At 41.2% G+C, this 12,998-nt stretch overlaps 1 protein-coding gene across 2 annotated transcripts in view; it reads right to left on the bottom strand.

Annotated features, from left to right (window-relative positions):
* The window catches only part of arid5b (AT-rich interaction domain 5B), a 106,604-nt gene that overhangs the window by 80,777 nt on the left and 12,829 nt on the right, over positions 1-12,998 (bottom strand). For both annotated transcript variants that reach the window (XM_053640519.1, XM_053640518.1), the window contains one exon: positions 10,712-10,946. In XM_053640519.1, coding sequence (XP_053496494.1) covers positions 10,712-10,946 — 235 coding nt within the window. The remainder of the gene's footprint in view (positions 1-10,711; positions 10,947-12,998) is intronic.

Raw genomic sequence — 12,998 nt, 5'->3', positions numbered from 1 at the left:
ACACACACACAATTCATCTTAGTCAATACACCTCCCAGCAGGGGAGGTGGAAGGAAAGCGCAGAACCCTGAGGAAACCCACATGATCACGCGCAGAACATGCAAAACTTCACCCAGGGAGTAACCCGAGCTCAGGATCAAACCCAGGGCCCTGGAGCGGTGAGGCGCCAACATGGCACATGTTAAAACGTAGCGGTCGCGTTAAACACTTTCTTTCCTAATGTGAGATAAGGGTGGACAAAATGACCAAAAATATGACACCATGTTAACAGTACACAATATATCATGATGTAAAACCTTCAATATGTTCAATATGTTTCTATGTAAAGACAACAACAAAGGGACAATGAAACTTATTACATGATACATTAAGAACCGCGGGGGGGGGGTGTAAACTTTTGAACAGGACGATTGGTGTAATTTGTTAGTATTTTGTCTTCTGGGAGATATGTAACTATCTTATTTAGCGTGTGAAGGACAGTACTAAACGGGGAAAAAAAAAAAGATCTTTAAACAAAATAACAATTTACACAGATGGTCCTTTTCAAAAGTTTACACCCCCGGCTCAATGTATCGTGTTGCCTTCTTGATCATCAGTGAATGTTTGCACATTTTGTAATAGTCCTGAACGAGACGCTCAGTCGTCCTCGGTGTGAAAAGATGGATCTCAGCATCATACAGTCGCTGTTGAAAAGGGGTCAAATATGCAGAAGATGCTGGAAAAGTAAAGAAAGTGCAGGACCTGGAGGATTTTTCTGAAGAACAGTGGGGTGGTTTAAGTGCTCAGGACAAACAATGGACTCATGAAGAACTCTCACGAAACATAAACACGGTCGTTGATCGTCCAGGTAACGACACACAGGATTAAGAACCGAGGGTGTGTAAACTTTGGAATTCAGCTATTATCATTAGTCATGTGGACTATATGTAAACACCTGGTATGTGAAATATCTTATTCAGGACAGCGCTAAATAAAAAACAACCACATGGGATGTTTATGATCAATCTTATTTGGTTAACAGTATTAAGATTTACCAGATTCTGCAAGGGCTATGCAAACGTTTGGGCACGACCGTATACACTGATTTTACACACTGATAGCACTGTCGTATCGCGTTACTTAACAAGTTATCATACATCGCATTTTCCTTCGATATCACGCGGCCCTAACGGATATGACGTATTATTAAATATTTCACTGGCGTAGAAGCGAGTCAAAACAACTTCCGTTTCTAAAATGTTCAGCCTTTACCATAACCTTTACCTTTTATGGAGTTTCACGGGCGTCACTAAATGCAAATGAGCGGTGGCACGGGCTCATGAGTACTAAATAAATCAGCCTTTTAGAAACTTCTGTACGTCTGCCGGATTTGATTTTTTTTTTTTCTTTCGGTTTGGCTTATGCTAACTTTCATACACAAGTCATCGCACACTGTAAAATAATGACTTGGTCGTGAGTTGATTTAGTGCCACGGCAACCAAAGACAGCAGGCGACAACCTTCTGGTAATGTTCGAAATGTTTCAGTTAAATCGCTGCTACGACTCTCGTATAAAAGCCACCAATAGGAGGACGGCATATGATTATGCAAAACAGCTACAAATACAGTAGCGGTAATAGCAGAATGTACTAATGAACAAAAAAAAAAAGAATTCTCCTTATTTCCTCAAGCTCGTTTGGCGTTTAAAACGTTTCTGTTTATGCGAGCACATTTTCTGGGTCGTGGCCGATTAATCTCGAATCGGAGGTCTATCGTTAAAGGATCTTCGATACTTCATCCAGATCTGTCAGAGAATTCGGCCAATATCTTATCGGGATCGTCTCATACAGTGTGACAAATAATAATCTTTAAAAGACAGACAATTAAGTGCTATTGTTCAGCTCTGCTGGAGTAATTATGTCCGATTTAAAAAAAAAAAAGAGAGTGAAAGAAAAGAACCAAAGGAAGACTTGTCAGATATACTGCACTGCTACTTTACTTAAAGACCTCCCATAAACCATCTAAACGACGCAACTACTTCATCAAACAACCCTCGATAAGCTTGAAAATCCCTCCCTTGATGTCAGATTACACCTCTGGCATACGTGTTGGAGAATCCTGTTTGAACTGGGTGGAGTTCAAGTCGTCTACAGACCACAACATAAGAGTCCACATCTTTAACCCTACTTTTCATACTTGCACAAACAATTAGCTTCGAGTCACGTGAGAGCAAAGGCGCCGGCGGATGTGATGCCGATATCGATGTGGGGAGTTTTTTTCTCTTCTTTTCTTTAAAAGCAGACAGACGGACGGACGGAGAGACGGAGGGACGGACGGACGCTTCCTTCTGTTAGAAGTGTGACCTGAATCTCATGCGGATGCGCAATAATGAGCCCGTTATCGTCTGCCGATTTAATGAGAAAAAAATATATCCTTAAGACACTAAATCAGACTTCATCGGAAATATAACGAGGCCGGAAGGGAGATAGGTTAATTACGAGATCAGGAATGCGTCGATTTTATGAGTCCCCCCCCCCCCCTCCCCTTGTCTTTGTGTTCAAGCTTCAGTGAAAGTCATTAAAATGATTTTTTTTTTTTATCCAATGAATAAAAAAACAAAAAAAAAATCAAGCATCTTTACTGTACATGTCAGTACTCGACTCTTAATATTAATGTGCCAGATTATACTGATGCAAGCGTTCAGTCAAACAGCTGAATTTTTTTAATTCGCGCTTACATTAAAGCACTGAGGATGCAGAATTAAAATTAGGTAAGGTAAAGGGAAGTCATGTCTGAAGGTCCTGAAATAACACTGGATTGAAACTGGACATCTTTAATGAGACATCCAAGGACGGACTAAAGGACTTATCACAAAGTGTGCTGATGCTGTGGCCAAATCTGTTTAGCCGTCCTTCTGCTTCTCATTAAGATAAGGCTCAAATCATCTGCTGTAAAAACCGCCGATGACGCTGTCTAAGGGTTCGCTCTGTTGTAGGAAGAACACACATGTGGAATCCTGATAAAGCCTTCGCTTTGGATGTCACGAGAAAAAAAAAAAAAAAGTCTTATCCTGATATTGACATTGTATATACGGAATATAAAACACAACATCGCATGATATCATGACGGGGGCGGGGGAGGGGGTGGGGGCGGGTGATGCGGAGTCCCTGTTACCACCCTGGAGGAGATTATATTCCTGAAATGTTTTATTCCTCTTACACCACAGCAACACTAAACATGTTTAAGGAATTAAAAAGAACGACACGCTGTTATAATTTCGCAAAACAACTTCCTGTCATAGCAGCAATGACCAGTCATTCTCTCACAGTCAGTCTTTCCATTTGTTCTCTCTTGATGGGAATCGATATAATGCAGCGTGGTACGGTCATGTCACCGAGAAGCCACGGAACCCTCTGTCCTGTGTCGAAAAACTTTACCTCTGACGTTTACAACGCGCAGACCCTGGAGTCTCCTTCCAAGAAAAATAAATAAATAAAACGGCTAAATAAATAAACATCTCCTCACAGAAAACGTCACGTCGACGAATACTCATGGAACGGAAATTAGTTTATATGGCCGATACGCCGATTACATATCGTACGAGTCCCTGTGAATTAACTGTTACTATAGAAAAAACAAACAAACAAACAAACAAACAAACAAACGCATATTAATATTCACTAATCCTTTGCGGCCGGAACGATCGCCGGAGCTGCCGATCTAGAAAATTCTAGTACTGAGAACTCGACTCGGACTAAATGATCAGATTACACAAAACACAAAAAAGCCTCCTTATAACCAAACGTGAGCTAGTTCATTTTTCTGTTTATTCCTCTGCAGATTTTTCAGGCTGAACACACACACACACACACACACACACACACACACACACACACACACACACACAAACAAAAACAATGCTCCTTCAAGTGTGTTCGGCTGTCTGGTGAGCAGAAACCAGAAAAAAAAAAAAAAAAGATGAGTTGTCCCCTCAGGAGTCTTACACTTGTCTCACTCGCTTTTGGGTTTTTTTTTTGGGGGGGGGGGGGGGGGGACTGGCGTGAGATTTGGGTATCACAAGAGTGGGAGCTGGCAACTACTAAACTGCAGTCAAAGACAAGATACTGGGTAAGATATAACATTTTTTTCATCTTTCAAAAACCTAATTTTATATATATATATATATATATATATATATATATATATATATATATATATACATATATACATATATAAGGAAACACATCTTTGAAGCCGAGCACGCCATCTATAAGTGAAACCGGACGGAGGCAATAGGCATGGTGGGAAAAATCGAGTGTGAACACAAATGAGCTCTCTCGCCAAATATTACAGAGCATTTTCTTTACTCTCGCATTCACCTTCTGGCATGCATTTCTGCTAGCTGTCATCCGTGTACGAGGCTGTGCGCTGAAGAAGAAGAAGAACAAGAAGACGAAGCAGAAAAAGCCTCTCCTTTAATTATTTAAACAGTCCCCATTTCTTTGGGCGAACAATTGCTTTTTTATTCCCTACCTTCAATTATAGTCAAAAGTCCCCCCCCCCCTCCTCTCCTTCTGTGCCTATGCATGCGCCACGCTATTTCACGTATGATCGAGGCAATTTCCACATCAATTGCAGACAGCTCCCTTTCTTCCTTTACCTGCGTTAAGCACCGGTAACAGGCTCCGGCCAAGAAAACAGATGGAAGAGCCATCATCTTAAAGGTGCCTCGTTGCTGCCTGCAATTTCCAAATTAAAAGGCGAACAAGGTTTATTCTGTGCCGCTGACAGTTTGCTGCTAATTCAATACGCCCTTCGAAAAAAAAAAAAAAGAGAGATAAATGGACTTTGTGATAAAAGCAGTACTTAATCTGACTGAACAGGATTCCGGTACCTCCGTTCTAGTGGATCCGACACATCCGCGGCACAATCTTTCAAAAAAAACAAAAACAAAACCCAACCAAATTAAATAATTAAATAATAATCAGAAGAAGAAGATAAGAAGCAAAAGAATTACAAATCTAATTAGTAATGCAGTGGCGGTGCTTGCCCTTTAAGTGCCTGCTGCCTTTCAAAAATACCCATGATGTAACAGCATGGTTCAGATAGTTCAAGCAGTAATGACGGCGTAATTAAGCTGTCAGTCACATGCTGTATGTTGTCACACATCAGCATTTCAAAATGGCAAAACAACCAAAAAAAAAAAAAAAGTGAACAAAAGATGCTAACTCGGCATTAGTAGCAAAAAAATAAAATGCCAAATAAACAGAAAAATGAAAGGATTCGGGATGTATAAATGAATAAATGTATTTCACGTGGGATCCTACGTATGCACTGATGTTGCTGTTGCTAATTCGGTGCCTACAACAGCTAGCCTGTAGGAGTGACTTACAGAAGTAGATGAACAGGAAAGGTTTTGGAGGAGAGAACATTCAGACACTGATATGGAAATTCTGCTGTTAAAATGTCGAATGCATTTGTGTAAGGATTAGTGGGTTTTTCGGGCAAAATGTGCACAGTGTGCTTGAGTGCATACAATGAAGCTAAGCGCATATCGCTGCTGCTGGCCTTTAATGTTCTTTATGTAACTGATGTAACACACAGTGGATTGATGCAACCTGCAGCCCTCCCTATATGTGTGTGTATATATATAAGAAGCGTCCTCTCACATTCAACTGCTTTTATTCCCAGAAAATTTCTTAACGTGTAAATATTAGCATTAACATAAAAGGATTCAACAACTGAGACATGAACCGAAGAAGTTTCACAGACATTTGATGAACAGAAATGGAATAATGAGTCCCTGAACAAAGCGGGGGTCGATATAAAAGTAACAGTCAGTATCTGGTGTTGCCTCCAGCTGCTTTAAGTACTACAGAGCATCTCATCCTCATGGACTGCAGCAGATTGGTCAGTTCTTGCTGTGAGATGTTCCTCCACTCTTCCACCAAGGCATTTACAAGTTCTCCATCACGTCTGGGGGGGGGCACACGCTTACATGTAATTTTCCACCGCGAGGACGATCAGCTGTCCTTCCTGTCTCTCTGTAGCACTGTCTTGAGCGTCTTACATTACAGACACTGCAGTTTATTGCTCTGAACACATGTGCACTCCTCATGCCTCCCTGCAGCAGGCGTATGGCATGTTCACGCAGGTGAGCAAGAACCCCAGGCATCTTTCTTCTGGTGTTTCTCAGAGTCAGTAGAAAGGTCTCTTTAGTGTCCTAAGTTTTAATGTAACTGTGACCTGTAAACGGTTCGTGTCTTAAGGCCTGTTCCACAGGTGCATGTGCAATAACTGGTTCACTGAACAAGCATGAAAAACATCGTTTAAACCCTTTCTAATAAACACACACACACACACACATATATATATATATATATATATATATTTTTTTTTTCCAGATAGCCTTTAAGAACGCCTTTGACAAAGAAAGAACGTATTGAAATCATTCTCATGGCTGGATCGGGAAGCTGTCGCAAGCTTTGCGATGAGACTTCAACTGGCAAGCACATCACACACGACACTGCTGCCAAACTTATTCATAAATTCAGAAAGACTGGAAGTGTCGCGGACCGACCGAGAACTGGACGTCCACGAACATCCACTGACGAAGGCACAACCGATGTGGTGCTGGCAAACATAGTGGCCTATGCAGTCTGTACAGGAGTTTGCAGAGTTTCTGTGATTCTTGCGGCAAAAAAAAAAAAAAAAAAACGCTTGGTTTTCCCGGGTCTTTTTTCAAAAAAAAAAATTTCAAAGAGTTTTTTGTGGGGTTTTTTTTTTTTTGCGGAAAACTACTCGAATTAGAGAAACTGCGATTGCAGGTCTTTCGTAGTGATGTTTGCTGGTAAATGAGACTTTTTAGCTGTACTCATGTTCGATGCGTGTAGAAGAGGGCTTTGGCTGAACGTGTGCCGTGATCACGTCACATGACGCGTCTGCAGAAAATCCGTGGCAAATTTAGAAAAATTGCAAGATCCTCAGAATATTGTGGGATTCGCATTCATTGCATACGTTTCGCAAAATCCTGGAAGGACTGCCTATGTATGGAGTCTTTTGGGACACCCTGTATATGAGGGAGATTTAAATAAAAAAAAAATTTTAAAAAATTGCAAATACCGCTTATCCTACTGGGTCGCAGGGAACCTGGAGGCTATCCCAGGGAGGATGGGGTACAAGGCGGGGTACACCCTGGACAGACCCGACAAACTTGGACATGCCACTCAGCCTACCATGCATGTCTTTGGACTGGGGGAGGAAACCGGAGTACCTGGAGGAAACCCCCACAGCACGGGGAGAACATGCAAACTCCGCACACACACACAGGGCAGAGGCAGGAATCGAACCCACGACCCTGGAGATGTGAGGTGAACGCGCTAACCGCTAAGCCGCCGTGCGTCCCATCGCAAAGGTCCATTTATATAAAATTACTTGCTTCCAAAGCAGCTAACATGACTGAATGGCAACAGTTTTAACTTACTGATGCTCGACCATTATTCAAACAGCTATAAATAACGCCAAGTGATCGTTTTGTCTCATAGTAACAGGTTACCACTTTTGACTAGTGCCACAGAATCTGAACAAACAGTAAACGAATGATGAAATAAAACACATACTTCTCCATCCGTTCATTTGTTTTTTTTATTTATTCAATTATCATCGACCCCTTTTCTGTAAACGACCCTTTCCCAATCAGATCAGATCGGCTAAATAAACTAAAACACCTGTGAAAACGATCCCTAGAGCTAATCCTCCGGTTCGATCAGCTGCCTCTTTGCTACGTCGCGTTCTGCGATCGGAAATGCTGCATCACGAATCTGGAGTCAGACAGTTTTCCTACATCTGTCTGCTTTGCTGTGGTATTTTTTTTTTTTTGCAAGGTTCCAGGACCTTCTCCCTGCATCCCTCATGACTCTCTGGATCACTGGTCCCTTGCTTGCTCCTGTAGCTCATGATTTACAAAATCATGAAGAGCAAACCCAGTACAAGGATAAAACTGAAGCCCATTTCATGCGTCAGTCTCAATGACAGGTTTATTTCCCACAAGCAGAGGTGCTTTTTAAGGCTGCGTTCTGCCACTGAAAAGGGCTGCCCTTCTGAATGATCCCTTTCTTTCTGTGGGTAACAAAGAAAAGTGAGAGACAGAGAGAGAGAGAGAGAGAGAGAGAGAGAGAGAAAGAGGGAACAAGAGAGATGGCCCCTGGTTCACTGCCGGAATATTCTGCTTACCAAGCAAATCTGGAGGCGTTCTGACTAACTGCATTTAGACTCCTGACAACATAAACAGGCTAATATAGTCATTAAAAAGCCACTTATTAACAGTAGAGAAATGTACGCTGGCAAGGCGCGCAAAGTAATAAGGTTAGACGAGTGACAGTAAATAAATCACACGTCTTTTTTGTTGCCCTCCCTATTGATTCACGTTCGCAGCTGTAGCCTTCGTGTAAGCTTCAGCGACAAAGCGGCCATTATTGATTCTCCTATCTAATCTCGGCGCAGGCATCTAATATATCAGCTGATTCAAGGGCAATTTAACGTTTGCTTGCACGGACTGAGAAAAATTCTAAGCGTATGCAAATTCCTGCAACTGGCAATGAAGGAGAAAAAAAAAAAAAAACGCAACAAAAAAAAACAACCAACGTCTGCTGTCTAATTACCCCCTCTGCTAAATAGGGAAATATGTAAGTATAGCTCTCTTAGATGTCTTTTCAATCTGCCTGAAACCTAAACGTTCTGGACGCCAAATGGACGCACATTTCTCCTCACCAGGCCCTGAGCTAAAATAAGATGCTTTGCAAAAAAAAAAAAAGACCTGGATATTCTTTTTGGGCTGTTTCTTGGCTTCCAGCAGGTATCTACTGCCCAGGAATGCAGCCAAAATGACATATTTATATGGCCATAAAGCTTGTGCTGTGGCGTTTATACTCGACAGCGGAGGACTGTGCGATAACTGAGGCGTGTTACAAATGTATAAATGCATATCAAAGCAGTTACAATAACAAAAATACAGCAGGAACCTTCCATTTCATTATTTCTTCATTTTTTATTTATTTATTTATTTATTTATTCATTCATTTTGTTTGTTTGGTTTCCTGCTTCCTGGAATGATTACTCTGGGAACAGGGCGCTCCTACGTTAATTAACGCTCGGGATATTGTTCAGACAGAATGAAAGCGCAAATGGAGGGGAATTCTAATGACAGCGTGGCATTGTGTCTGACTTAAAAGGCATGCTACGTTACACAAATGCGAATTAAATGCCATTTTCTCCCCGACGTATCTACTAGTACGACGTCTTGATTGAATGCGCCGTTTTGTATTGTTGTCGTGTTTGAATCGTAAACACCATTGAAAATCCTCACCGCGAGCCGACGTCGCTTATACCGCTCGCAACAGTGCTTTAATTCAATTCGATTTTATTTGAATAGCGCGTGCGACAATACGCACAATAGACACAAAGCAGCTTCACAGAAATCTGTAGCGAGCCAGAAGCGGCAGGGGAAAAAGGAAAACTCTCGCAGACGACATGAGGAATAAACTTTGAGAGGAACCAGATTCAAAAGAGAGCCCATCCTTTTCTGTGTGACAAATCGTTACAGCTGTAGAAGACTAAAGGCAAGCGGTACTGTGTGTGTTAACAGGATGTTTCGTATGAGCCTATTGTGAAAACTATTGTCCTGGGATCAGCACGGCAGCAGGTCTTAAGTACAAAACACACAATCCAGATTTATCCACTGTACAGTAAAGGTGAGATTTGGGCATCAACTGGTTAGGAAGGGTAAACCTTTAGGGTAAATCCACATCAGCAAAAAGTCGGTGTAGCTCAATCATACTGTCTAAGTAATCTCTTCCAAGTAAGAAAAAAAGAGAGATTTTTACGAAACTTTACAAAATGCGTAAAGTTGATCTGCTTTACGTATTATCTACTATAGGAAAGGATGCTAATATGCTCCTGACGTCCAGCCTACAAGAAAAAGATCCCAGAAAGAAACAGTTTCAAAGGCAAGTACTTTGCATACTCGGTCTAAAGAGAATTCAAACTTAAGTAAAGTAGTTAGCTAGCATTACTGGTTCATGTTTGAAGCGACATGCTTTCCTGAACGTTTTGCTAGTCTAAACGGTAAGCATGACCTAACAGCCTTCCTAAAATATGACTGTTGCTATGAAAGACTCCTGCGTCGAGGCTGTAAAAGGCCAGTGGACGTCTTTACAAAAAAAAAAAAAAAAAATGAGATACCGCTTGCAGGTGCTTTCTTGCTACGTTTCACATGAAAAGCGCTCCTTTTCACCCGAGCGTGTAATCTTCGACGACGTCCTGTTCCTCGGCTAGCGACGAACGCAGCTTCTTGGGTTAAATGCCCACTCGAAATAGGCTGAAAATGTCCGAGGGATTAAGAGATCCCCGTCTACTCTATAGATCCTGATTACTGGGTCACTTTTTTTCCCTACAGTCGAAAGGTAAACGGTGACTAAAGCGTCGCCTCGCAGCCGGCCTTTCCTTTGAATCCGCCACACACTCGTGAATGCAAATCGCAGTCATAAAGCTTTTAGAAAAAAGAAGCCTTGCGGGGAAGGAGATAAAGTCACTCAATAACCGACACGGCCATATCGTCATCCCAGCAAGGGAACCATTTACAATGATACAAGATGGACTTATTGTGCCTTATGGCTCACTTAAACACAATAAGGCAATTCAGCCTGCATACAAGCAAGTTTCAAAAAGACACATACCCAGTTCAGCCTTCTCCCTCAGGACGTCCTTGAAGTTCAGGCCACTGTTGAACGTGGATTCTCGGTAGCGGTAGAGGCTTTCCCTCTGGCCATTCTTGCCCAGCTCTTTCAGCATCGAGGGCTTTAGAGGCAGCGCATGCAGGCCCTTGTTCCAGCACGATGAATCCCACACTGTCCATTTCACCAAGTCTTCCAACTTCACGATGACCTTCTCCGACACGGCGATCACTTCGTCCTGCCCGGGCACAGAGACAGCATTAGACAGGTGGACGAGTGGCCAGAGGGGGTTGAATATTGTGTGGGTTTGTTTGTGTACACCAAAGAATCCTTGCTCATAAATTTTGATTCAAATGGAAAGTTTGCTAGGAAAAGAAACTGTGTGGATTCTTCAGCCAGGGAGAACACTGCGGGCAGCAGGGCTGAGCTCACAAAGCCAAGTAATTACAAGAACAGAACAACATGCAACAGTTTAGTTGAAAGAAGGTTGAAGCAAACAAACAGATCATAATAAAAAAATTTTTTTTAAATAATAAAAAAGTACCAGAAACATGTTTTTGTAAGACGCCCTAATTTGGAGCGCAAACACTACTGTTTAATTTATTTATTTATGCTCAATATAAGGCACTGCATGGTCTGGCCCCTCGGTATCTGTCTAAGCTTTTAACTTCATATACTCCCAAGAGTCATTTACGCTCCTCTCGAGCTGGTCTACAGACACGGTTGTGACCTGTAGGGGACAGAGCTTCATCGTCCTGTGCTCCTAGACTCGGGAATACACTCCAGAGCCGCTCATGTTAGAGATGCACAAAATTTGAGCATTTTTAAATCCAACCTAAAAACTCATTTTTTTAAGGTTAGCTTATTTTTAATGGCTTTAACCATTTTGTATACAAGTTTTTGTATGTTTTGTGGTTTTATCTGGTTTTTTTTTTTTATTTTCTTGATATTTTCTTATTGTGTAAAGTGCCTTGAGAAGCTGCTTTAAAGGGGCTATATAAAAATTAAGTTTATTATTATTATTATTATTATTAATAAGTTTAATATTATTATTATTATTACTACTAACACAGCATTGCTAATTGCTCACTACACTCCTGGACTAACTGGTGACATCAGACATATTATATATATATATATATATATTATATATATATATATATGGAAGGAATCTTCGGTTGTCAGCACTTCAAGAAAATGTGAAGGAAAGACTTTTTATAGCTGCTATAATGTACAATTGAGGTCATAAGTTTACATACGCCTCGCAGAATCTGCAAAATGTTAATCGTGTAAAAAAAAATATGAGGGATCATAAAAATTTCATTTTGAACAGGATGATCGGTGTAAATTTTTATCATTTTGTCTTCTGGGAAACTGGTCAATATCTTATGTAGATTCTGAAGGGCAGTACTAAATGAAAAAGAAATATTCATCTTTAAACAAAATTAAAATTTACACTGATCATTTAACCCCCGGCTCTTAATGTATCGTTTTGCCTTATTGGTCATCGGTGAATGTTTGCACCTTTTGTAAAAGCTGTGTACGAGTCCCTCGGTTGTCCTCAGTGTGAAAAGATGGATCTCAACTAGGGATGGGAGATATCTTATAGTTTGCGATATACTGGTAGAAATTCTCCCCTTAATTAGTCTTAGAATGAGTCTTCCTGTGATAATAACGATAAAGCCTGGTCGATGACGTATTGCTGTGTGCGACCGGTTCGCAGCTCACGTGCAGAGTGAAGACGAGTACGGCGGAAGGCAGACGTGAAGCTGAGGAGGAGTTCATCGCTAAACGCGGAGCTACTGTACCTCGACAATCTGGAACTGGTTTGCTTCCAGAAAATCACTTTTTTACTTTTAGATCAATGTTTGTGTTTCTGAGGCTCTCAAGATCACAGCTAGCACTTGTAGCTAAAAACAGCGGTGCAGGGTACTATATTTATATCATCACTGATATCGTTATCGCAATAAATACCAGAACATATCGTGATTTAGTTTGAAGTCCATATCGCCCAGCTCTAATCTCAACATCAAACAGCTGCTGTTGGAAAGGGACCAAATATGCAGAAAATTCTGGAAAAGTAAAGAATGTGCCGGACCTGGAGGATTTTTCTGAAGAACAGTGGGCGGTTTAAGTGCTCAGGACAAACAAGTGACTCATGAAGAACTCTCACAAAACATAAAAACGGTCGTTGATCATCCAGGTAACGACACACGGGATTAATAATCAAGCGCACAATGTAAACTTTTGAACTGGTTCATTTGTAATAATGTTGCAAGATGTAAGTTAT

The sequence above is a fragment of the Ictalurus furcatus genome, chromosome 13, assembly GCF_023375685.1.
Source record: "Ictalurus furcatus strain D&B chromosome 13, Billie_1.0, whole genome shotgun sequence".
Taxonomy (NCBI): Eukaryota; Metazoa; Chordata; class Actinopteri; order Siluriformes; family Ictaluridae; genus Ictalurus; species Ictalurus furcatus.
The sequence above is the reverse complement of the archived record's forward strand: the minus strand, read 5'-3'. Positions and strand labels throughout refer to the sequence as shown.